A 27994-nucleotide genomic window follows, 5' to 3' on the forward strand; every position below is an offset into this window, starting at 1 on the left:
GAAGTACGAATTTGTTTGAAATAACGCAAAAACAACCAATTTACACTTTTTAGTGAAATATAGGTGTCCTAATAGTGTTTTTAGCAGTGTGGGACACATATACAACTGTCAACATCTCAAAAAATGTGTTTTGGTGTTTCGTGACTCTTTAAGATCAATCACTGAGGTTGAACAATTTACCTCTTTTTTGTGTTATTATTTTACTCCTCTCTTTTCTTCCAGCCTATTTTTGTCTTGTGATCGCTCTCTGAGGTCGAATATTTGACCTTTTTTTTATGTTAGTACTAGTGTTGATCTTAAAAAGGCTAATTGTTAAAATGTTCACTTGCTTTTGAATGCCAGTTAAACAGCAGCTTGGAATGAAACTTAGCTGTAATGAACCTCGCTCATCTTCTTTGGCTGTCTGTAATGCCTGTAGACTCATTTGTATGTGAGGGACTCAGGATGTTTTTGCTGGGAAAAGGATGTGACATTTACATGCACTCCTGAGAGCCTCTCTTCCGTTTTATGACATATCAAAGGAATGCTTAAGCCCAGTTTATACTTCAGTGTTGAGTGATTGCTGTACACCCGTGGCGCATCCCCTGCACGTAGCTGATGCCGTTGTGAGCGTTTATACTTCAGTGTTCTGTATGTGTTGCTCTGCAATGACCTGTCTGAAATGCTAGATGGGGTTTCAATGCTTCACTGTTTCAAGTTTCTTTGCTGGTGTTTTGAGTTTAAAGGCCCTTGTATACTTTAAACAAAATTTAAATAAATAACTAAAGAACAGCACAATTTTAAACTAAAGCTGTCCAAAAAGAAATTTGTTTTGCAGTTCAAAACATCTCACGTAAGCACACTTTTTAAGGTGGAGAACGTTTTGGTCCTAGCAACCATTGGTTTGTAGCTATCGCGCAATTGGTGGGTGTGTTCTGAAACTCCGGCTTCATTGACAGGCTTCATATTCAGAGAATCAGACAGGAGGAAAAACATCCAGGACAACAACACTAATGGCTGATGTCTCATTCACACTAGCAGTGACTTTGTAGCTGTTTGACGCTCTGGGTAGTGACCTGCTGCAAACGGAGGTCTGTGTAGGTCCACAACATGGAGAATACAACCGGCCTCTGAGCGAGCTGAAAGAGGATCGCATGAGCTCTACTAGTGCTCCTATTGGCTGTCGCTTAAGAAAGTCGCTTTTCATTTGCATAAAGTTGATTCTCAACTTTGACGAATGGAACGCCCACCTGGTTGCCAACGGTCGCTGTTGCTCGCGTAGACGGAGGTTGCTGGAAGTCACTCACTCTCAGTTGAAATGAACTGTCGCTTGTTGGTTTGCTGCTACGAGTTGCTCGTAGTGTGAATGAGGCTTAAATCGTACTTCTGCATCGAGTGATCCGCATAACTCATGACAAATCCCTTGTGCGTAGCCATGCGTCAATATTTCTGCTCTGCAATAATACTTTCAAAACGCTAGCTGGCAGTAGGTTTTCTATGTACCTCTGTGTCCAGTTTCTTTACGGTTGTTTTGCTTAAACAAGAAATGCCTGTAATGCTACATTACTGTACACGTAACTCAAACTCACTCTTTCAGATGAGGGAACAGGTGGAGATGTAATAACTTTAATCATAAAGTAAACACAAGAAAAAGAAAATCTAGGGCTCCTCCACAAACTCTACACTCAATGAGCTCACTCCTGTGACTCTTGGCCCCACCCACATTGGTAAACGCTACCAAGCCGACCAGTCAGAGAGCTTTCGCTATGCGTTATCGTAATGTGTAGTTACATTTTTTAGGGTGTGGGTCGGGATTGGCATCAGTCGCGGTGTTCATTCATTTACTCATTTTCTTTTCGGCTTAGTCCCTTTATTAATCTGGTGTCGCCACAGCCAAATGAACATCCAACTCATTCAGCACGTTTTATGCAGCAGTTGCCCTTCCTGCTGCAACCCACCACTGGGAAAAACACACACTCTCATTCACACACATATACTATGGACAATTTTAGCTTACCTTATTCACCTGTACCGCATGTCTTTGGACTATGGGGGAAACCGAAGCAATCGGAGGAAACCCATGGGAGAACATGCAAACTTCACACAGAAAGGCCAACTGACCCAGCCAAGGCTTGAACCAGGGACCTTCTTACTGTGAAACGACAGCACTACCAAGCCGCCCAAGTGAGGGTTATGTAACTGGGCAAAAGCTATCCGAGCCGGAATCTAATTTTTTAGATTAGTTTTCGTACTTCTCGTGTGGAGTCACGAGTCGAGTTAAATTGTTCAATTAATCGAGATTTTGATTTTAGGCCAAAACGCCCAGCCCTAAATATAAATCAGCCTTAAGTTAACAACATGGTTAGTCTGGAGGGTCGAGTAGCAGAGGTACAGATGTATGCGCACCTGTACAATCACTCGCAAAGAGTTGTTGTAGTTGTGACTGGGTGCAGTTGTAAAGCCACCTGTATTGTTGCCTTCTTCGATTGGCCAGTTGAATTCTGAATAAAAACTCTGGGGTCCAAAATATTTAAATTTCAGAAATATTAATGACATGCATGTAGAATACAGATAAAAATAATTCTTATATTATGCCAAATCAGTTTTTAAGACAGCCTGTAAACCATTGTTTTTGTACTTCATCTTATTGTATGCACTAAAAATGTGAATTTTTAAAGATGAAGGACTAATGGATTTTTTTTAGCTGTTAAACATACTCCAATACCTATTTTTAATGTACAACTGTAAAAGATAATATATAGACAGCCTTTTTTATTCGAATGTTGTTTTATTTTGCTTTTTCTCCTGTGTTTATTCTTACAATTTTGTCCTTTTATTTGACACAGTCATTCAGATCCAGCAATTCCCAATTTCTTTCAAAAGTTCATCATCACTTTCATTTCATAACCTTTTTTTCGAATGTTGAAGCTGAAATGAGGGTAAATGAGTGCAGAGCTCATGACTGGGTAGAGAGAGAATAAGAGAGACAGAAGGAAGGACTGTCATTTGGCCTCAGGGCTTTGACTGAGCTCAGAATTGCTGGCATTCTCACGAGCCACAGCAGCTGAATAGAGCTCCCTCTGTGTGTGTGTGTGTGTGTGTGTTTGAGCAAGCGTGACCTGGGAATCAGCACTGCTTGCTTCTAGTCGGTGTTAAACTGGCCAAGAGCTCATATTAGTGTTGTCTTGGCGACTTTCTTCGAGTGCTGTTCAGAGGTGCATGGTTTTGTATGTCCTCCATTATCATAAATGTTTATTCATGACACTTGTGTGCATTCTTAGGAGGAAAAAAGTGGTGGAAACAAGACCACCTGAGACTTAAAAGGTAGCTTTAGTTTATACAGTGATGATGATGATGATAATAATGAATGGAAAAATGAAAGTGTATAAAATTTGTTGATAAGTACATAGTTTACCGCTCCTGCTGAAATGTTGAGATTTGGCATTATCATCAAGATAATGGGCTCATTTGCATAATGGGAAAGCACAGGATAAGATAACTATTTTGAATAAAGCACCTGCTATTCTGATGTATATTCGTGATGCTTATGTGCATTCTAATGAGGAAAAAGTCAGCTCAGGCTCACTGTGAATACGTACCCCATATACGTTTCTTTAGAGCACGAATTATGTAGCCAGAGCTACGTATGGCTGCATTTCATCTCCTTTTTGTGCTACTAGCTTGTGTAGATGGCTTTTCCGCTGTGACCAGTTTGCCCATTATCTCATATACGTTGAGTGGAGGCAGAGTGGAGTCGACTATGACTATGGGGTTCAAGTCTGTTCAAGTTCCAGTAAGCAGGTAAAGCAAAAAAAAAAAATAAACAAGTAAATAACATTTTTGCCGTGCGACCAATTTTCACTGCAAAATGTTCACCACATGCACGTATACCCCCCAGTCTTACTGCACCCAACCCGGTCTGGGCTGGGATCAAACCAGTGATTCTTTGCATGGGAGTCGGTTGCTCTAACAAGAAGGCTAAAGGCCATGGTCTATAGCATCAGTCGCTAGAGCACCTTTTGAGGTCAGAGGAGTAAGGTTTACCTGCTAAGCACTTCGCTAGCTGGCCTCCTTTACACTCGCCCCCCCCCTAAACCTTACTCACATCTCGGACGAGCCCCCACATGTAACCTACTGGTCTTACTGCACCTAACCCTGTCTGGGCTGGGATCGAACCAGTGATTCTTTGCATGGGAGTTGGTTGCTCTAATAAGGAGGCTAAAGGCCATGGCCTCTAGTGTCTGTTGCCAGAGCACCTTTTGCGGTCAGAGGAGTGAGGTTTACCCGCTAAGCACTTCACTAGCTGGCATCCATTACACTCGCCCCCCTAAACCTCACTCCTATCCCGGACGAGCCCCCACATGAAACCCGCTGGTCTTACTGCACCCAACCCAGTCTGGGTTGGGAACGAACCGGCTATTCTTTGCATGGAAGTCAGTTGCTCTTACAAGGAGGCTAAAGGCCATGGCTGCCTCTAGTGTCTGTCCCTTAAGCACCTTTTTAGGTCAGAGAAGTGAGGTTTACCTGCTTAGCACTTCACTAGCTGGTCTTTGTTACACACATATTTTGGAAAACTTCACGCGGAATGCACCTAAAAAGCAAGACGCACGCTCAGAAATGGTTTAAAACAGTTGACATGTCAACTTGTTGCAGTAAACAAATCCTTCAATGCTTGCCCCTCCGTCAATCTCTTCTGGTTGGCGCACTGCTCTAGATCAGAAAGCGAATGGATTGGTTAATATCAGCTGTCAATCACCCAGTTCAGATGACAACAGCGAAAATGTAAAGGTCTGGATACGAGAGAATGAAAATAACACATTTTGACAGATTTTGTTTTAGAAACCACCTTAACTTAATAATAATGGCACATCTTATTAATGATCATGTGGTGAATGTTACTTCACCATTTACACTTTTCGAAGAGTGGATAAAAGATTTCCAGTGGGTTAAAGTGCGCTATGAAAAAGATGGCGGGACGGAGTAAGGGAATCTCATGGGGTGGTCATTCAGTTAGTCAATCAACAGAAGCTTCTGGTGGATTTACGTGAGAACAGAAGGGATGAATGGCACCCCCGAGAGGAATTTGAGATCTGAAAAAGTGTACACAGCGGCCTCTGATGGATTTGAGAAAACAAAAAAATGCAAAAAACTTAGCTCCTGGGATGTATTTCATGCTGTCCAGAAATGTATACAGGGGTACGTATCAATAATGAACCTGGGTTGGAAAAAGTAGACAAAAATCTACTTTACTTTATGGTATAAACAATGTAATTCACATTTTTCTGTTTATTTATGGTTGTGATTTGCATTATGGGACCTTGATCTCTGCTCTGTCAAGTTTTAATGTTAAAAATCCAATTCTAGAGTTTAACAAATGGCATTTTAATAAATAATTTATAGAGAAATAAGTCTGTAAAACAACAGAAAATGTACTGGCAGGAAGGTTTTTGTACAGTAATATACAACACCATCCCAGAAATATACCACTTTAAACTATTAAAATGTTTAAAATGTAACTTTTTCAGACTTTTCAAAGTTAAAAGTTGTTGGAAGAAAGATCAAGGTCCCCTAATGTGATTCAAAAGCATAAATAAATGGGGGAAAATAAAAACATAAATCAATAAATATGGAAAACTGCTAATTTACAGACATTTTAAACAGTGTATACTATATTTATCTTTAAGTAAATTTAGTTTACCTCTACTACTGAGATGGTAAGATTAATTTGTAAAGCCTAATAAAATCACTTTTTAGTGGCATTTGTATGTCCTCACTATCATCATGGCATTATCTTCAAGATAATGGATGCATTTCCTAGGAAAAGCACTAAGTGATAATAAGTATGTTCACTTTTTTCATGTACATTAGATCACTTCGGATAAAAGCATCTGCTAAATGCACAAATGGATTACAGCGCACAAGTCTGACTATTTGCATAACAGCGTTCACAAACAGGATCGACGTGTTTCTATTAATGATTTCTTGTGTGTTTAGTTTTAGGAGCTTGTTTTGGGATTTTAAACAAATGTGACTCAGAGATGATGTGTGTACACACCCCGAACCTCCCCACCTCACACACACACACACACATAGAGAAAGAGAGAGAGAGTTCAGGATATTCTCGTTGCTTCTCCATACCATTAATCTTCATTAAACCCAGGGATTGTAGACTTGAAGATTTGAAGATGCGTTCAGTAAAACTGATGTATAAACAGAATGGTATCTGGAACTCACCAACTAGAAGAAATGTTGACACTTTACCCCTTGCAAATTTTTTTGTACCTTTTTGTGTCTTTTTGAAATATTTCTTCTACTTTTCATGTTACTGTATACAGTACATCTGTATTCTGTTTTTAACAAAATCTGTTATTATTACAGCAACAATCTTCTGAAGTAATGTCAGCGAAGTTCCCTCCTGCAAAATGATATGAAACAGACACATTCACTTTTATTTCACTTGAAAAATGATGTTTACACAGCAAACGCCCCCTGCTGTTCAACCTGTATTTCACACCTGTCATGTCTTTTCCCAGAAAATCTCCAGAATTGTTTTTTTTCTTTGGAAACACTGGAGCACATCAGACTCAAGTGCTGACTAGTTAATATCTGGAGATGATGGGAATCAGTGTTTGAGTCAGTCTTGCTGAAGCAGGAGAATATCAAAATCTAATGCACAATATGCGTGATAGTAACCCACCAATATCATGCATACAGAATGCTGTATTTTACACATTTACAGTGCATTCAAGCAGATTTCATTGCCTGGGATTTGAGCCTATGACTTTGGCGTTGCTTGGATTGTGCTCAACCAATTAATATAGGAGGCAAGTATGTGAACATGAATCATGTCATACTTTCATCCACTCACTCACAATACTTCAGCTTAATCCCTGATTTAACTGGGGTCGCCTCAGAGGAATGAACTGCCAATTACTATGGAAACTTTTTTTTTTTTTGCGATGGATGCCCTTCCAGTAACATATTTTCATCCAAAATAAAGATAAATCATAATTTAAGTACATTCACTGTTATTTGACCTTAAATGTATACTTTATATGATGCAAATCTTCACAATTATTTGCTAAAAGTTTGCAGTTTTGATTTATACACCCACACATTCTTAATACTAATGGCCTGTTTCCACTGGGGTATGGTACGTTACGGTTCGGTCTGCTTTGATGGCCGTTTTCACTGTCAAAATGTACCAAAAAGTGAACCGTACCATACCACTTTTTTGGCTCATTTCCACTGAGTGGTATGGTACGGTACAGTTTGGTTTGATTTTATGGTTGTTTCCACTGTCAAAAGGTACCAAAAAGTGAACCGTACCATTCCACTTTTTAAGTACCCTTTCGGAAGGGTGCCTAGCATAGATGCGCAGCTGAACGCTATTGGTTTACAGAGATACATCAGCTCATGTACAAGCAAGAGAATTATTAATAAAGTAAGCGCCTTTTTAAAAAAAACTGCCGGGACATTACACCGTAATAATATGTGCATATTATAATGAGACATGGTCGACCCGTGCTCAAACAAACCTCGTCGTCGTCTTGATGAACAGCCACAAAGCCAAAAAGAAGAGCAGAGTTTACCCTGTGCCCCGTAGTTGTTTACAAGGTCGTCTAAAGCGCGAGCGGTTTCGATTTCTCGAAAGAGCTCACTCGCACGTCTATATTTGAAATAAAAACTTCTTGAGCTGATGAAAATAACATGCGCATGAATATTAAAGTGTTTCTGAAATCCGATCCTTTCAGAAATGGACAAACGCGGGTGTGTAGCGTGACTAAACAAAGGAGAAGCCCGTAAAAACAAAGGAGCAAATGATTTTTTTAGTAACCTAAAAGATGAACAAACTGCCATGTTTAACTATTATCATCATCGCCTTTTGGACTATGATTAACTCGGACAGATGGAATTACTCTCTAACAGAGGTCACATGTCCTTGTGTAGATTAAAGACACGGACAAGAGGTCTACTGACTGTGGGCTATATTTTGTGTTGTTTTTGAACCCAAATAAGCACTAAATGTATGATGTGTGTAGTTTTTTTGTAACTGGTAACATATCGAAGACTGTCGTACACCACGCCTACCAATAGTACCCTTTTGGCAGTGAAAACAGAAGCCTGATTAAGGTGACCCGTACTGTACCATACAGTACTGTACCACTTAGAGGAAACGGGCCATAAGTAACTGATTTTGACAGTGATGTCTATTATGTTTAAATGGTTTAATGTCAGTGAACATTCAAAACTCTGGTTGTGAAGCTCCTTTAAAAGTCAAATTATCACAAAATTACTGGGATGAGTTTATGGTTCAGATATAAATGTCTATGGTTACAATAAAAATTATAGTGTCACTGGCCAATACCTGATAGTGTTACAATAATTATAGTGTCAATACCTGATTTGGTGGTCCCGCACGTGTCATTTTAAAGGACTATTTCATTCAGAAATTAAAATTCTTTTATTATTTACTCCCACTCCTTAGAGATGGTTGTGCGTGAAAATCAGACTAGTCTAGCAACAACAACCATGCCACATTCAAAGTCACTTAAATCACCTTTCTTCTCCATTCTGATGCTCGGTTTGAACTGCAGCAGATCATCTTGACCATGTCTACATGGCTAAATGCATTGAGTTGCTGCCATGTTATTGGCTTATTAGAAATTTGCATTAACAAACAGTTGGACAGGTGTACCTAATAAAGTGGCCGGTCTTCCCAAACAGCAAAACAGTGTCTCCATGTCACTTTTTCCAATATTCTTCAGCCCTACTAAGAAGTTTTGTTTTTATTTGCAACTTCAAAAGAAAGTACAGTATTTTTTACAGCCCTACAGTGTCATCCGGTTATTAACGGATTTGTTCAGAGGAAAATATGCAGCAGCTTATCTAAAAGCTTCCCCTTTTTTTCTTCTTCTTTTTCAAATAACTCTAACAAAGCCGACTTGCTTTTTTTTTTACACGGTGACCATTTCTGTATCGTGTCTGGGTGTGATTGCTAGCATCTGTTTGTCTGTAGACTTAACTTGCAGCACGCGTGACTTGGAGAGAGTTTACATCGACTTACTGTTGAGGGTTAGGAAGTTGAGGGGTGGGGCTTGGTCACACTTTCTCTCACTGTCTTAATCTGTCGCTCTGCTGCTTTTTTTTTCTCCTCCTCCTCCGTCGTTTCCGTTTTTCGCCTCTTTTTAGTCAAGGGAGGAAGCTGTTTCTATTGTCAAGTGGCTTTGATATAGGGGGACTCGGCGGCAGGGGGAGGTTTGAATAAGAGCTGCTCCGGGGGGAGATTTTATTAGCGGTGTTTATCACGGACGCAGAGGGACAGAGGGTGTGACATGGCCAGCGAGGAGGGAAGAAATACATCCCTCACAGAGCAGCACGACGACGACGACACCATCACACAGACTGAGACTCCGGTAGGCCTGTGAAAGACGCCCCAAATCCACTTTCATAACTCTCATAACATACTCTGGGAGAAAGTTATTATACTAAAGCTGCAGTAGTGTGAAATGTGTTGTGCAAGAATGCAAACTATTTAGTTGTGTTTGTTCAAAGAAGTATAATTTATGTATTATATTGTTTTTTGTGTTTAATTAATAAGCTATAATTATTTTTGTTAGTTTTATAGTATGTATCTGAATTATTTTACCAGTTTTTTACATGCAACTGTAAATGTTTTCAATAAAAATTGCTAAATTTTTTATATAACATTTTAAACACATTTTAATATATATATATATATATATATATATATATATATATATATATATATATATATATATATTTTTAGTAAAGCATTTCAACACGTTTTTATTTTTGTTTATATTGACATCAAAAGCCACACTGCGATGATTGCAACATAGGCTTATTCTGAAAACGTAGCCCTATATACATTTCTGGAGTTTGCGAATTATATAGCCAGATCTATGTATGGCTGCATTTCATATGCATGTACGTTTGAGAATTTGAGATGCAGAGAGGAGTTGACTACGACGATAGGGCTCAAGTCTGGCGAATAACAGTTCCAGACAGCTGGTAAGACAAAAATTAAACAAGTCAATAATAGGGTGAGAATGTGGTAAAATCTGAAAACGTGGTAAAATCAGGCGAGGGCTTGTCTTTTTTTTAATTGTTTTTTAAAACTGTCAGTTGGGTTGAGGAAAGTGGATGGATGGGTCTATTGATGCTTTTTGAAAACCGTCCATCGGTCAGTCAGTCAATCGACAGCGGCCTCTGTTGGATTTACGTGAGATTTACGTTTACGTTTTTTTTTTTTTTTTTTGGCACTCGCAAGAGATGTTTGGTGGATTTGCAAAAACAAAACTGCAAAAATAAAAAACGTAGCTCCTGAGACGTATTTGGCACTCTCCAGGATTGTATATAGCAGTACATTTTCAGAATGAGCCTGGGTTGGATGCTTTGTGACGACATTTACTTTTTTTTAAATCAATTGTGTGTTCATTTAAAAGAATGTTTTGTGATTAAAATATAAAATATGAGTTAGTTTATCATTATTATTTACTTAAAAGTCCATTATTTCTGTTAAAAATTTAACCTTTTCTTTAAATTACAAAACATGATTATGGTTTATGATTAGAAACATTTTTTTTTAAAAAAGGATGTTTCTTTTTAATATGCCACTGTGATAACATTTTATGCATTTTTTAGAATATATACTGTATATATATTTTTACATTTTTATCTTTATATTGTAAATAATTCAATAAAATAATTTGGTAAAGCATTTCAAAACATTTTTATTTGTAATTAAACATATTTTAATATCTATTCATATATATAAATTAATTAATTAGTTAATCGTTAGTAAAGCATTTCAAAACATTTTTATTTTTGTGTATATTGATGCAAAAATCACACTGCGATGCTTTGGGACAACGTTCACTTTTTAATCTAAAATATGAGTTAGTTTATTATTATTATTTACATAAATGTCTATTATTTCTGTGTAAAATATAGCCTGTCTTGAGGTTTAATTTTTATTTAAATTACATAACATGATTATGGTTTATAATTAGAAATATAATCATTCATTCATTTATTTAGTTTTTAGTTTTCCAGCATATGTTTTATGCAGCGGATGCCCTTTCAGCTTCAACCCATCTCTGGGAAACAACCACACACACTCATACACTACGGACAATTTAACAAACCCAATTCACCTGTCCCGCACGTCTTTGGACTATGGGGGAAACCGGAGCACCCGGCGGAAACCCACGCGAACGCAAGGAGAACGTGCAAACTCCACACAGAACTGACCCAGCTAAGGCTCAAACCAGCGACCTTCTTGCTTTAGGCGTAGCACTACCTACTTCGCCACTGCATCGCCAATTAGAAATATATATTTTTTCTTTTTAATTTTTTTTTTAACATGCCACTGTAATAATATTTTATTAACAATGGCAGTTTTTTTTAATATAACATTTTAATATATCTTTATATTATAAGAAATTCAATTAAATATTTAATTAAATAGTTTTAGTATAGCATTTCAAATGTTTAAACATTTTAATATATATTCATATCTATAAAATACTTTTAATAAATTAAAACATCAATTTATTAAATATTAATTAATTAAATAGTTTTAGTAAAGCATTCCAAAACATTTTTATTTTTTGGTTATGTTGATACAAAAAGCCACACTGCGATGCTTCGGGACAACATTCACAAAATCAATTGTGTGTTCCTTTAAAATAATGTTTCGTGATAAGAATTTTATTATTATTATTATTTACATAAATGTCAATTATTTCTGTTTAATATATAACCTGTCTTTAATTTTAACCATATCAGTTTTAATCTATTATAAATGATTTAAAATAAACATTAAAAAAAATCTAGGGGGGGTATTGACATTTAATACAGTGCAGCAATACTTTACATGTCAATGTGAACTTCCCTAAAAAACAAGAAGCTCTTTTGTTCACATCTTTGGCTTTCAGTATCTCTCTTGTTGCCATCTATTTCCCAATTTCTCTTTTTGTTTTCTCCAGGAGTTGAAACAAACATTCTCCGCCTGGCCTGACTTTATAGTTTTCTTTGTGGGTCTCGTCCTCTTCCCTCCCCCAACATCTGATATCTCTGCGAGTTGCATCACGTCATTTCCTCTCATCGGCCTCTTCCTCTTCTGACTCTCCCTTGTGCTTTTTTGTCATTGTTTATGCTTTTCCTCTGTCTGACACTCTTCATATCCTGCCTCGCTCTCTCTCGAGTCTGTTCTGAGAGTTGATGTCCGTGAACTGGCCTCAGATGTTGACGTTTGACAGGAATGGTCAGATAGATGCTGTGGTTTTTAGGCTTAAACCAAAGAGACTGAAAGCATGTCACTATAACTACTCAAGATAGCTTACATGTCTTGTTACAGGAAGAGTTTTATGGTTTGATAATACACTGCTGGCATTTTTAAAGTTGGGAATTTGTTATTTGACACAAATCTGGACAAATTTTTGATATTAGTAATGTTGATCATGGGCATGCTTCATTTTTACGGCACAATAATTGCTGAACTTTTATAAAAGGGTATGGTATTATCTAGGGCTGAACGATATTGGAAAATACAGATATCACAATGTTTTTTGTCTCAGATTCATGTTGCGAAATAATTTCAAAGTTGTCTTATAAATCTTAATTTTAGATCGATAGAGATTATTTTGTAGGGGAGTATCTGCATTAAGTATAGTAAACAAATTAGAAGCACATTACAATCAGGAGGCAAATGAAATAAATAATATTTTATGGTTTTCTGTGGAATCCAACAGTAATGAGGCACAGAAATTCAGTCATATAGCACTGTATACTATAGTCTTCATTGTATAAATAAATACCATTAACCTTTGTTAAAGCTTCAACTTCAAAACTTCTCGGTTTAAATTCGCTTGAAAGTCACAGGTCTTTAGAAACACTTCCAAATAAAAACCTTTCACCTTGTCAGGGTTAAACTTTGCGGAGACTACACAAACCACATGTTCTGAACTGTGGTGGCTGGTTATTACAGTATAACCCCAACTTGACATTGCAATGCAACTTGCAATGTGACTATTCCAGATTCGCACATTGCGATACTGATGCTGAAACGTGTTGTGCAGCTCCTAGGATTATAATTAAATACAAAATAAGGTTAAAAGGATGGACAAACTTTAGTGTTTTCCTATTAATAAGTTAAATGGTTTTAAATACTAACTCTAGTTTAACATTAAATGTAATTAAATACATGCAGGAGCTTCACTTCACTCAAAATTTGATGGAGGTGGCCCCCTTGTAATTGCAAGAAAACCCATAATGTATTTATTCATTTTCTTTTCGGGACCGCCACAGCGGAATGAACCCCCAACTTATCCAGCATATTTTTTACACAGCAGATGCCCTTCCAGCTGCAACCCATCACTGGGAAGTACCCATAAACTCTCATTCACACACATACACTACGGACAATTTAGCTTACCCAATTCATCTGTACCGCATGTCTTTGCACTTGCGTGGGAAACTGATAGATTTTCAAACAAACATTGATGGTCTAATAGACATCTGATAGATGTCTAAACAAACATCAACGGTTTAATAGATGTCTGATAGATGTCTAAACAAACATTGACAATCTAATAGATGTCTGATAGATGTCAAAACAAACACCGACGGTCTAATAAATGTCTAAACCAGGGGTCACCAATCTCAGTCCTGGAGGGCCAGTGACCCTGCAGAGTTTAGCTCCAACTTGCCTCAACAAACTGCCTGGGTGTTTCATGTATACCTTGTAAAACCTTGATTAGCTTGTTCAGGTGTGTTTGATTAGGGTTGGAGCTAAAATCTGCAGGACACCGGCCCTCTAGGAACAAGTTTGATGACCCCTGGTCTAAACAAACATAGACAGTCTAATAGATATTTGATAGATGTCTTAACAAACATCGACGGTCTGATAGATATTTGACAGATGTCAAAACAAACATTGACGGTCTAAGAGATGTCTGATAGATGTCAAAACAAACATCGACGATCTAATAAATGTCTAAAGAACATCAACGGTTTAATAGATGTCTAATAGATATCTAAACAAACATTGATGGTCTAATAGATGTCTAATGGATGTCTAAATAAACATTGATGGTCTAATAGACATCTGATAGATGTCTAAACAAACATCAACAGTTTAATAGATGTCTGATAGATGTCTAAACAAACATTGACGATCTAATAGATGTCTGATAGATGTTAAAACAAACATCGATGGTCTAATAAATGTCTAAACAAACATCGACAGTCTAATAGATATTTGATAGATGTCCAAACAAACATCGAAGGTCTGATAGATATTTGACAGATGTCAAAAACATTGATGGTCAAATAGATGTCTGATAGATGTCAAAACAAACATCGACGGTCTGATAGATATTTGACAGATGTCAAAACAAACATTGATGGTCTAAAAGACGTCTAATAGATGTCTAAACAAACATTGATGGTCTGATAGATATTTGACAGATGTTAAAACAAACATTGATGGTTTAAAAGACGTCTAACAGATGTCTAAACAAACATCAATGGTCTGATAGCTGTTTAAACAAACATTGACGGTCTAATAGATGTCTGACAGATATTTAAACAAACATCAATGGTCTAATAGACGTCTGATGTCTAAACCATCATCCATGGTCTAATAAATGTCTGATTGACAGCTAGGCTAAAACAAGGCTAAATTTGGGCTTTTAGTGAAAATCTAATAGACGTCTAAGAATTACCAAAAAATAGACTAGTCATGAAATAAACAGGAATAAATAACTAAGCTAAGTGAAGTCTTAATTTGTCTATTTGATGACTAATCATGATTTGGACTATTCTTAGACATCTTAAACAGCCCAAATTTAGCCTTGTTTTAGCCAAGCCATCTATGTTTCGGAGCTTATTACACATCTATTACACACAAAATTATGTGGTGGATATTTAAATTGTATATAAATGCATTTTGAAACATTAAAATCAGTGGTTTGTCAGTCGTTTATTTGAGCATCTCAAGATGAACATGTACATAATGACAATTGAAAATTACTTCAAATTTACTCACAGCTAAAGTTGCCTAATGTAAATAGTTTTGGCGGCATATGATCCCATTTGTTGTTTTAGAACTTGGATCTAAGATGTAAGCAACATTCTTTCAGCCACAGGTCACACAGAAAGTACTATTTATGGCAATAATATAGAGCCATTTGAGGATTGACATTTCCTGGTCAATGATTAAGTCCAGACGAGCTATTTTTAATTCAGAAGCTCCTTGTAAAATTCACATTGGACTTAAACATGTATGTTTGGGAAATGGAACAGTATACCTTCAAATGTTTAATTCATTCTTTTATTTGGCCAAAATGCTGCTCTTGAAAAAAAAAATCCTAAAAATATGATCCATGGTTTTCACAAAAGATGTTTCATGAGCATCTTTAGGCTTCAAAATGATTTCTGAAGAATCATGAAGATACTGTACATTTTGTGGTTACACTTTACAATAAGGTTCATTAGTTGATGCATTTACTAACATGAACTAATCATGAACAACAAATGTACAGCATTTATTAATCATAATTGAACATTTACTAATGCATTATTAACATCCAAACTCATGCTTTTTAACATTAGTTAATGTGAGTTAACATGAATTCACAATGAACTGTATTTTCAATAACTAACGTTAACTAGCATGAACAAATACTGTAGTAAATGTATTGTTCATTGTTTGTTCATAAATGCATTAAGTAACATTAACTAATGAACCTTATTGTAAAGTGTGATCGATTTACTTTTAAATACATGACTAATCCAAAGACCTCACAAATTGGTCATGTGTAGTATCCGAAATCTTTGCTTCTGTTACTGTAAATGACTCACGTGTTTTTGTGTAAGCTCAACTTTACTGCACCAGTCTAGTCACCATGAGCTCCTTTATCTGTGGTGGAATCTCTGCCCATGTTGAAATGCTGTTTTTGTATCTAATGCTCTCTGTGTTTATTTGCTCTTAGATCAGATAGCAGTTTGATCACACTTATCAAGAGCTTCTGGGTGTCTTCTGACATGAAAATACTTTTTAAATCTGTGTCCCACATTAATGTCTGTCAGTTTAAATTGTGAGATTCAGTTACACCGCCAATCTGATTTCACCATGTAGGACATGTTCCTGGATTAACATCTATGTTGATCCTGGAACAACATTCCAATCAGCCAATCAGAATTAAGGCATATGTTCACCGTTTATGTTAAGTTTCGACGTACGGTTATGTTTATGCACTTCTACATGATTGTTGTCCAACTATTATTCCTTTCTAATTATGGGAATATTTCACAGTTACGGTTGAGTTTAGGGGTAGGGAATAGGTATGGATTACATTTTTGAACAAAACTGATGTTCCAGGATCAACATAAAGGTAATCCAGGATCGCATCATACTTGGCAAAGTCATGACGTGCTCGGTTACACAATAGCTGCTTGAGTTCCATCAACGACTTTGGTTTTAATCCAGTTTTTATATGTGGGTAAATCTTCCAGTTATAATTAATTAGATTGTTGTCATACAACACAAAAAGCTACAGTTTAAGGCTAAACATACAGGGCTTTATGATTTCCTTGAAAGACAAAATGGTATATTGAATGTTGTAACTGAATGTTATGAAAAATGGCAGTTTGGAAGAATAATCAAAAGTACAGCTGTACACCTTATCAATATATGAACAAAAAAGAAAAGACTTAAAGTACACACTTCAAGACTGTAAGATGACTCTTGTGGTATCTCTGTATATGAGGACATGCACACATGAACTTAACTTCCAGAGCAGTTTTACAGCTTTTTACTGTTAGATGTGAGATCAACAAAAAGCATTTGTCTAAATCTTAAAGACATTTTAAGCGTTAATCTTGCACAAAAACTTCTAAAATTTTAAAAACTTTTAAACTTTTAAAATTGATTTTTTTTTCTTATTTAAAGCTTGACTCTTCTGTAGTTACATTGTGTAGTAAGACAGACAGAAAATGAACAGTTGCTATTATCTAGGCCGATGTGTATAGGAACTATACTCTCATTCTGGCGTAATAATAAAGAGATTTTGCTTTCACACCGCATGTGCAAACAGAAGTGAAGCAGCACAGGCACAGTGCATGTAGAGCAGACACAGTGCATAAAAATCAGTAGATCTTATTGATGCATTTATTGGGTAAGATTGCTACTTTTTACTGTCGTACAACATGTTTTTGGTCATTATCAATGCACTGTCACTTTAATTATGGTCGTGGCACTGCTGCTTCAGCTTTGCTCATACTCTGCACCGCACTGACCCGCTGATTCTGCATGTGGTATGAACATTTATGTTAACATTGATGCCAAAAAAACCACACACTGCTCACACCCTGCTCGCGCGTGCAGTGTAAAAGAGACATAAACCGGGGACTTTCACGATGAACAAACACATAAAGCAGGCTTGTCATGGCAGAAAGGATAATAGTCAGCCCTCAGTGTCCTCTTTTGTTACCATCCATTCAGAATATACAAACAAAGCAGCCTACATGCTTCACTTGTTGCATTATTCGATAAGATAAATCTAAACTAATTTCTGTAGTTCAAACAGTCAGGTTCGGGCTCAAGCTCATAATTACAGGTAATGTGTTGGACTGGGTCGGGCTTGGACACACAGGCTCGGGTAGGGTCGTGTTTAATTATTTTGGCTCTTTTAGCTCTAGCATAGTGCATGAAGATGTAAGTACAGAAGTGTCCAGCTTTAAATAGGAAACTTATCAAAAACAGCGAAATGCTAATGGTCTAATCCAATTTAATGATTTATACTAAGCTAAGCTAAAAGTGCTTTCACTAGACCCGAAGATTGGGTCAATGTATTGAAAAATGGAAAAGCTCAACATTTAAACTAATAAAATAAGCCTATTTTCAAAAAAAAAAAAAAAAAAAAAAGTAGAGTGTTTCTTAAAAGAGTTGTTAACAATAATTAAAAATACTTTACACAGCGGATGCCTTTCCAGCTGCAACCCAGAACTAGGAAAGGACTATTTTTAAGTGCTGCATAATATCGTTGTGCATAGTACATGATGTAAGTACAGAAGTGTGAAGCTTTAAATAGGAAAATTATCAAAACTCTTTATTTAATACATTTTTGGAGTAAGATGCTAATGGTCTAATCCGAATCAATGAATTGTGCTAAGCTAAGCTAAAAGTGCTCCTGCCTGACCCTGAGATCGGCTGAATAGATGTAAAAATGGTAAAACTTAACATTTTAACTCCAGGTGACTTATAAAATAAGCCTATTTCCAAAAGAAAGTGGAGGGTTCTTTAAAAGAGTTATTAACAATAATTAGAAATGTTTTTGAAATAGCAATCTCAAAATTATATTTGAATAATAACACCGATAACTGAAGTAAAGCTGGAAAATCCACATTTGCCAAGAATAAATGACATTTTAAAGTGTACTATTCAAACTAAATGCACTTGATCAAAACAGAAAAAGATGATACTTCTCCTATACTGTTGCTCATTAGTGTAAATGTTTGCTCAAATTCTCCAACCCCCACTGCATGCTTTATCTCACTACTGTATATCGCTATCTCCCTCTCTCACACACATGTACTAATGCTTTTTCTCCATATTCCTCTGAATTGTTGTTTATGAAGGTCCTTCCTGTCTCTGTTTCTTAGAAGTCCTCGACCCCATGGAATGAACCCACAGTTAAACTTAACATTGAAATGAAAAATAAACAATTTCTGATTATTAAAGCTCACTAAATATGACTAAAACCTGTAGAATATTGCTTAAAAAGTGAAGTAAAGACACATGCAGGGTTGACTTATTCCACACGCTGGTGTCATCTAGTAAAAACCAAGCCTCGCAGAAAACAGGAAGAGACCGTGCAGAGGTTTAACCGGATATCCTGCACAGGGAGGGCGACCCCTCGACCACAGCTCTCCCTTTCCCTCATGTCTTTCTCTCTCTTTTCCTCCGTCTCCCTCTGTCCTTCTGTTTCTATGCTACTGGATGTCGGTGTCATCGCCGGAGAGAGGAGAATGTGTTGGTCTGGTGAATGGGATCATTGGGAATTTCTGGATATCCAGGTGACGCTCTGCGATTGGCCGGATCGTTGGGTTTTGAATTCAATTTTTAGAGATGAGAAGGATTTTTTGGGATGGATGTAAGGGACAATACTGAAATGGCAAAGTTTATTTCCACCGTTGCACCGTTGGAATTACGAGTTAAAAATAGAGTCGAATTTGTGAAGTTGTGGAAAAATGTGTTGGCTGGGACTTCAATGTCATTATTGTTAATTGTTTAGTGGGTGTGACTGAACTTGTGTAACCTGTAAAGCATTTGTTTGAGGTTTTATAGTGTGGTTTTAGTGTGTAGCTAAGACTTCAGTGTGCATTTCAGCAGATTTCAGTCGAGCAAGTTCTTGATTTAAGATCCATCCTGTTCTAGTTGCATCTGATATATTTACTTTTAAATGATCTCCAATCATATCTTTGACTATTCTGTTTTTTTTTTACAGAGAGCAAATTACCCTAAACGTTGTGTATAATCAGTTTTGTTGCTTATGAAAAGCTCTTTAGTCTTAAAAAATATTATCGATTTGGTAAGATTAAATCTGCAATGCATTAAAAGAAAGTTGCAGAACATATTGATTTTAAATGCTCTAAGTTTTCATTTGTTAACCCAACAGAAGCTGTTTGAAATACAAATATTTGAAGTCATTTGTTTCTGGCGAGCAGGAGTGTCCTTGGAAGCAGTGAATAGTATCCTAACATGGAAGTCATGACTAGCAGGATGGAAAACAATAGGGAAAGTGACCCCGAAAGTCTGAAATCCAGTGTTGATGTGCGATTAGTTGGTTTAAGAGCTGAGGTAATGTTAAAGAGATAGTTTCAGTAAAACTGTAAATTCTGTCAGCATTTACTCACCCTTCACTTGTCTCAAACCTGATTTTCATTCCTATTTTGAACACAAAATATGAACGTTTGCTTTTTCTACTATGGATGTCAATAATTAGCGGTTTTCAGCTTTCTTCAAAATTATTTTTGTTTGTGTTCAACAAAAAATGGATACTAATAAAGGTTTGGAACCACTTTAGAGTGAGTAGACTTTATGGTGAACTATGCCTTTAAACTGAGTTTTAGGACTTTGCTTGCTGATTGGCAGGCTTTTACGCCAATTCTATCTACAGTAGATGCAAAGGCATACAGTATATGAGACTACTCAGGAATAAAAGTTGTTTAAAAGGACAATAAAGGAAGTTGGCTGATTGGTGGAAATCTAGCTTTTGTGATATTTATTGAATCATATTGCATTGCACTCTGTGAGGCTTATGTCAAGATCTTGGTGTCATGTTGTGTTATCTTTGGGATTGTTTTACTCAAGAACACCTATCCCAGCAGGCACAGGATGTCATGATCTGATGACATGATTTCAGATTGATATTGTAGCCCAACATTGTAGGGATGTTGGATTTTGTTTAGCAATGTACATCGTCACAACCCAATGTCAGGTTAATGCTAATGTCCAACCTAAAATCAAATGATGTTACGGCTTGATGTTATGGGGACGTTACCACTATGACGTCTATCAGATGTTTCATTTTGGTTGCCATACCTAATGAATAATTGTCAGTATTTGATGTCAATATGATGTTGGTTTAAGATGTCGGCTCTTAGTACTGATTCTAATGCTTCAAGCTTTATAATGCATTAAGCACATTTTCCCTCTAAATGTGAACTTTAAGAGAAGAACATGCCTTACCAAAGAGAATAAATGAAGGATGCTGCATATAACTCTTTAAACACGTCTCTCATAACCATTTAAGTGTGAACGTGTCATGGCCAGAAGCTGCCTCATAAAAAAATAAGTCATCCATTTATTTATTTGATTCAGCTTGATCCCTTTTTTAGCAGGGGTCACCACAGCGGAATGAATAGCCACAGAAAATAATAAAACACAAATATAAACATTGGCAAGTAAAATTACAAACAAAAGAAAATAAATGAAAGAATGAAATTACAAACAATGCAATTTGGAAACATCGCAAAGGATGAAAGAAGAGTTGAACATGTCTCAATCAAGAACAAGTTTGGAGCGTATGTTTGATGCATAAGAATTAAAATGCACACATATAAATCTAATACTTCTTTACTAAAAGGAAAAGGGCCTATAGGCCTACACTGTTTATTGTCAAAAACACAGAACTTTCAGTTGTTAAATGTAAAAAGGCCTAAATAGATGCAAGACCATTCAAATATTTCGCTTGTCTCCAACTATTGACAGCAAAACACTCAATAAAAGAGAGAGAAATATTTGCACTTGCCATATTTTTAATGCTCTATTCATTTAACCTAAGAAATGTAATGTTTAGACCATCACTGTGCCTCTTGCGATCTATTTGCTTTCTCATTCACTCGCCTCGCCATGATTTCCGGGTATTTTAACCCGTTTTTGGGAATCACGGAGCCGGTATAAATTTGTGGGATACTCGTGGAGCTTCCGGGAGAGGTCATAAGATAGGACGATACACTAGATAGCGACTCTGCTCACGTCACAGCAGCTCAAAACACTGGAAATACAATGGCTGCACTTGCAACAAATAGCATCACTCACGCGAGTCGCGCCAATAAACATGCCTAATATAAAGGAGTGCACGTGCTTCTTCGGTGTGCGCACACTCTCATTCCCATACAGCAGAGAGTGTCCGTGTGAACTCCACTGTGCGCGATTCAGAGAGCAGAAATTTGTAATCTCGCAAACATGTAGAGCAGGCATGCCCAAACTCGGTCTTGGAGGTCTGGTGTCCTGCAAAGTTTAGTTCCAACCCCAATCAGACACACCTGGGCTACCTAATCAAGCTCTTAACTAGGCTTTCTAGAAACATCTTTGCAGGTGTGTTGAGGCAAGTTGGAGCTAAAATCTGCAGGACACCGGCCCTCCAGGACCAAGTTTGGACACCCCTGATGTAGAGACATAAATGACATGCTGTTGTGTAAATAAAATATTACATATTTAACTATTTAGCTTGTTTATGAAAAGACGTTGTGATTTGGCGCTATATAGAAAATAACATTAACTTGACTTTAAGGGGGGCGAGTAAAACCGTTGAGAGGGCGGGGCGCCCCCCTAATATAATGGTAGGGGAAACACTGTAGACATTTGTTTCAGAACCTGGCACGTTAACCCTCTTAACTCGTTTTTTTTGGGCATATGTGAACCTGTAATTGTGCTCTGAACCACACCTAAGGCGATCTCGGCTATGTCGAGACAAACTCGGTTCAGTTGTAATGAGAAAGCAATACGATCCAATAAACTAATCAACCAGGCTATATCACAGTGTATTATGGATAGGTAGGCATACAAATGGCTATAAAAAGAGAGAATATGAGTAGAGATATCATTCCTACCAGTAAAAGTGTGTTTTTTTGTCGCATATGAAAGTGAAAGCATGCTGTATATATAATATCATAATATATTTTACAACCCAAGACAACTGAAATGAGGCTATGTATGAGAAAGTCTTACCTCTGATTTTCATTTGGTGACGACTATGTTGATTACTATTCAAAATTAAAGCACACCTTTTCACTTATGATGTCTTATTGCTCATCGTCAATTAAAATAACAACTTATGACAGCTGAGCGGAATGCTGGAAAATAAACCAAACTCTGACCAATGTGAGGAGTGTGTTTTGTAGGGGTGTCAATTTTAAACAATAATTAATTGTTTCTTCGGTGCTCCGCGATGCAGACGCGGACAATTCGGTATCGGTTCAGTAATAATCATAACCGGTTATTACTGACGTCATTTACCTCATATGAGCTCTGCGAGGGAGGCGATCGCAAGTATTTACAACGCTCTAACTACTTAAAACTCATAAACTGTGCACAATTTCAATGTGTGTGTTTGCTGGATCAGTCTTTCACTGACATTAACAGAAAAAAACCATATTTCACTGAGATCGAGAGAATGAAAGTACTCCATTTTTCTCTCTCTCTCTCTCTTTCACACACACACGCACACACACACACACACACACACACAGTGGCCCATTTGACCTGCTGGCGTGACTTTTCTTCTCCTCTCGGCTGTTTTACAGCGTTAATTCTGGGTACAGTAACGAGCGCGTGATTGCAGAGTTTTTTTCCACCGTGTCTATCATGCATTATCTGTGATCGCCGCTGCCGCCTGCCGCTTATCAGTGTCACTCATCTGTGAAGAGCGCAGCACGCAAGAGCCAATCGCAACCGTTTTTGTTGAGGGTGTGACCAATCAAAGAGGTGTAAGAGAACTAGACAAGGATCAGAAAGTGAGCTGGATATTTATATTTGTTTATATTTTTTGCTAAATGCTCGTGTTGTTTAAAGGTACAGTTTATATTTCTGAATATTTGTATTCAATGACAAAATTATATTACAAATAGTATATAAATATAAATATATTCATACATTTTAATACAAGAACTGCTGCTGTGAAGAAAGTATAAAACTGTATATGAAAAGCACCGTGATGCACCGAAATATCGAATTGAATCGAATCGATGGCATGATAATCGTAACCGAACCGAACCGTGAGACTAATGTAGGTTCACAGCACAAAACAATCAATCTACAGGCGTGAAAGCACTTTCAGACAGAAGATGATCCAGATGTGATCTCGATGGGGAATGCATTGAGTGAATGACTATGACATCTAAATCTATTTGATATCAGTAATACTCTGATATCAAGCTGTAACTGGTTGTTTATAGCTCTATCTTTCTGTTTTCAGAGTGATCCCGGTGGGTTGTCTGGATTAGAGCGGCTTGGCTTGGACCACAGCTCTGATTACTCTGACTCGAGCGTACAACAGCGGCTGGATAAAGAGCGCGAGCGAATCCGTCGGGAAATCCGCAAGGAGCTGAAGATTAAAGAGGGGGCAGAGAATCTCCGCAGAGCCACTACAGATAAACGAAATGCTCAGCAGGTGGACAGCCAGTTGCGCTGCTCAAATCGGCGTCTGGACTCACTCCATGCTGAATTACAAGAACTGGACGCTCATATTGTGGTCAAAGGGACCGATGATACGCACGGTAAGTGGAGATTCAGACTTATTTATGTGAATGATAGCGGTGTAGGGATGTCATTAATGAGGAATTGTGGATGTGACGATTGCGGGAAAACTTGAAACATAAATTCACAGAGATTGTATAAGTTAACTGTATATTGTTTTTATTCTCCAAAACAACTACAGATCAGAAGAAAATATCAATTTGTAAATGTGTTTTATATTTTGAATTAGGAAAATAAACATGCGTTATGGAATTGACCAAAAAAAGTAGCAGAGAGCGGGGACAAAAGTAGCAATTTTCATAAAAACCTAATTTTGAACGATGATGTTTTTAGCAGAAATATTTTTGCTGTGGTTACTAACTCTCAAGAGTGCTCTATGAAAATCAGGTGTTATTTTGTATCAATGTAAAACAGCTCCAATATAACTTCACTTGTTGCACAGTGTTACTTTTGACCCCTGTAGGCAGGGACAAAAGTAACACACGGATGGGTTGAAAGTAACACAATGATATTTGCTAGATTTACTGGCTTAAAGTCTTGTTTATTTTAAATATATCTGACTATGACCTTGTTAATATTAGCTGCAAACTAGGAATGTCCCGATCAGGTTTTTTTGTCCTTAAATCCGAGTCATTTACTTTAGTGCAACAGTAAATATAAAAAAAAAAATCTAAAATAAAAACAAATAGCACCTCAACTTAAAATACCTGGCAGACAATCCCAAGTTTACAAATCTCGCAGTTTGCTATGGCAATGTTGTCATCATCAACTTTATCATACCTCCACCACAGACATACTTGCGGTTTCTGCTTCAAGCTGCTTCTGTGTTCTACCTTGCCGGCATTTAACCAATAGCGTCTCTGCAACAAAGTGATGTCATGCCTAGGCATGGGCCGGTATAATATTCTGACGGTATAATATTCTGATGATAACCTTGGACCTAAATATCACAGTTTCACGGTTTCGCAATATTGTGATTACTGCTCTAAAATATATTATTTTTAAATGGGTAAAAAAACAAGTATATGACAGTATATTTTGTTTTAAGAAACATTTAAAATGTTTTGAAACAGTAAACATGTCAGGCTAAATTAATTATTGACTTCTGCTGTCTTCGTTTGTTTCAAAAACACAGATTTAAAAAAAAAATTTAAACTGCATTGTTGGATTTATTTTTTGCTGGAGTTACTGTTGTCCTAAAAAATAACATAAAATAAATGTAAATAAAAAATCGTACACATACCTTAGGAACGGCATTGCAGAAAATTCTGACGGTTTGAAAACCTTGACTTTTCTAAACCTTGGCATGCCTTGAAAACGGTTATCGTCCCATGCCAAGTCATGCCACACACTGCTGTTTCTGTGTGAAGTCGAGAAAGAGGTCTAACTCTGTGCCACCACATAACTATAGATATGTTAAAAATAATGAGAACATATGGATGTTAAACGACAACAATGACACTTTTTCCTAATAAATGTGAAAATATTAAATTAAATCAAATCAGTCTTGTTTGTTCTATAGAGAGCCAACTCTTATCCTTTTGATTATTATCATTTCTTTTGGGCTGTGCAGTTTGATTCACAGAATTTCTCAAAAGTATTGTATACTGTAAACCCACAGACTTTTTTTGTCACATCCATAACGCATGTTTATTTTCCTCATTTTAAGTACAAAACATGTGTACAGATTCATATTTTTGTGATCCCATAACTCTGTGGTCAGTTGTTCTGGAAAATATAAACAAAAGTTTCAATAAAACGTTAACATTCACTTTCTATACAGATTTATGTTTTGAGTTTTTACTGCAAATGTCACATCCATAACACTGGAATTGCTCATTTATATATATATATATATATATATATATATATATATATATATATATATATATATATATATATATATATATATATATATATAAATATATATATATATTTGCGTCTTGATCTGGAGGTAACGTCCGATTCCGATCATCTGAAACCGTGTGATCGAAGCCGATTTCCGATCATTGGATCTGGACTTCCCTACTGCAAACATATTTTGTCCTTTATTTTTGGCAGAATAATAAACAGCATTTTTAAATTTCAGCTCCATCAAATGTTCAAATGCAATCCAACAATGCAAAATGTATATATTTTTTTTATTATTATTGGCAATATGCATTCACTTTTTAAAACATTTGAATCCAAACTCTGCAAACTTTTATATGGAAGTGAAAAATAAGGTTTGACTATTATCATTATTCATTTTTAGGTGAACTATCCCTTTAACTTGCCAATTTGGTTATTTAAATATATGTATATTTTATTTAACAAATCTTTTTAATTCATGTCTGATTTGGGATAGTTCACCCAAAAAAGAAAATGCTGTCATACTTTATTTCTCGTTTACAGCTGATTGAGTTAATTTTTTCTGTTGGACACAAAAGAAGATATTTTGAAGAATGTCGAAAACCACTGGCTTGATCAATGAATGAATGTCTCGGTAAATCAAAACATGGTTTAAAATTATTGATTAAACAAAATGAACATTTATTTAAGTTACCAGATGGGAAAGTTAAAGGAACAGTTTTCAACATTCTTCAAAATATCTTCTTTTGTGTTCAGTAGAAAAATAGAAACTCAAACAACTGTAAACGATAAATAAATTATGACAGAACTATGGGTGAACTTTCTCTTTATCTTGCCAATTTGGCTATTTAAATATGTTTATTTATTTAATCAATCATTTTAATTCATGTTTTGATGTACTGAGACATTTGCACATTCATTATTTCACTGCTCATAAATACTTAAATCCAACAAAAAACATATGTTTAAAGACATTAATTATAGATGCCTAAAATAAATTATAGATGGCTATCAATAATTCACGTTTGTAAGCAAAAACTGATTTTACAAGTTGCCGAATCCCTCAGCTGACTGTAAGTTTGCGCTTGTTATGTGCAGATGACGCTCCTCAGTCTCCGGGAGCGGAGAGCAGGTCATCGGCACACAAGGAGAGAATTGCTGCTTTGGAAAGGCAGTTAAACATCGAGCTCAAAGTCAAACAGGGGGCAGAAAACATGATCCCCATTTATACCAACGGTTCCACCAAGGTATGAGCACACAAACACAGCCTCTATTATAATATGGAGTGATCTACACTGTCATTCAAAGGTTTGGGGTTGTTTTGTTTTGTTTTTGAATGAATTGTGTTGTTCTTACTTAAAGGGAACCTATTATGCCCCTTTTTAATAGAGGTAAAATATGTGTAACACTTGAGTTGGGTACAACAGAGTTGAGGGTGTAAACGCAGTTTATTTACAGCTTAGTCAGACAGGCATTGGTCAACGGGAACAAATGGTATCATGTGGGAACTCCAAAAGCGTAGTCAGGGTCACAGGCAGTAGTCGGTGCAGGCAGCAAACAGGATAAACAAAGAACAAAACAAAGGTCAGGAAACACGGCAAGGCTAGACTAGACTACACTTTGTAATGTTGCAGACAAACAAGACTCAGCACTGTGTATGAGATAGGGAAGTTAACGCTTAATCATTGATTAAATGTCAATAAGTTTTTAATCGATAGACCTTATTGATGACCGATTAAGCATGGACATTGAAAGGATAAGTTATGCTTTGCAATGTGAAACACACATCCACGACTGCACACATTACATAATCAAGTTGTCACGTTTGCGGGATAGAAACAGGAACAAAAACGGGAGTAGAATCCAAGTGCAGATTTAATGTTATATTGTACAGTGACAGAGAACAAAAATCAAAAAATCAAAGTGACAAAGTAACAAACAAAACAAACGAGGAACTCAAACAGATTAAACTCGAACTAGACTTTAACAACTAAGACAAGATACAAGAGCAAGATCAGGAACAACATACCAACAAGGACGAACGACGAACTGACAAACAGAGGATGAATGGCTGAATATATAGTCCAGGTA

At 36.6% G+C, this 27994-nt stretch overlaps 1 protein-coding gene across 12 annotated transcripts in view; it reads left to right on the forward strand.

Moving 5' to 3' along the window:
* pkn1a (protein kinase N1a) overlaps positions 1–27994 on the forward strand; it is an 82014-nt gene that overhangs the window by 20384 nt on the left and 33636 nt on the right. For 4 of the 12 annotated variants that reach the window (XR_015476930.1, XR_015476931.1, XR_015476929.1 and 1 more), the window contains exons 1-3: positions 9193–9395; positions 23772–24072; positions 27002–27150. Coding sequence is in view for 3 of the 12 variants with exons in the window: in XM_087237665.1 (XP_087093791.1) it covers positions 9315–9395; positions 23772–24072; positions 27002–27150 (531 nt within the window). In the remaining 9 variants the exon portion in view is untranslated. Of the gene's footprint in view, positions 1–9192; positions 9396–18985; positions 19087–23771; positions 24073–27001; positions 27151–27994 lie in introns of those variants that run through there. The other 8 variants (XR_015476927.1, XR_015476928.1, XR_015476926.1 and 5 more) reach the window with 2 other exon arrangements.

This window comes from Danio rerio, chromosome 1, assembly GCF_052040795.2.
Source record: "Danio rerio strain M-AB ecotype USA chromosome 1, GRCz13ab, whole genome shotgun sequence".
In the NCBI taxonomy this organism is placed as follows: domain Eukaryota; kingdom Metazoa; phylum Chordata; class Actinopteri; order Cypriniformes; family Danionidae; genus Danio; species Danio rerio.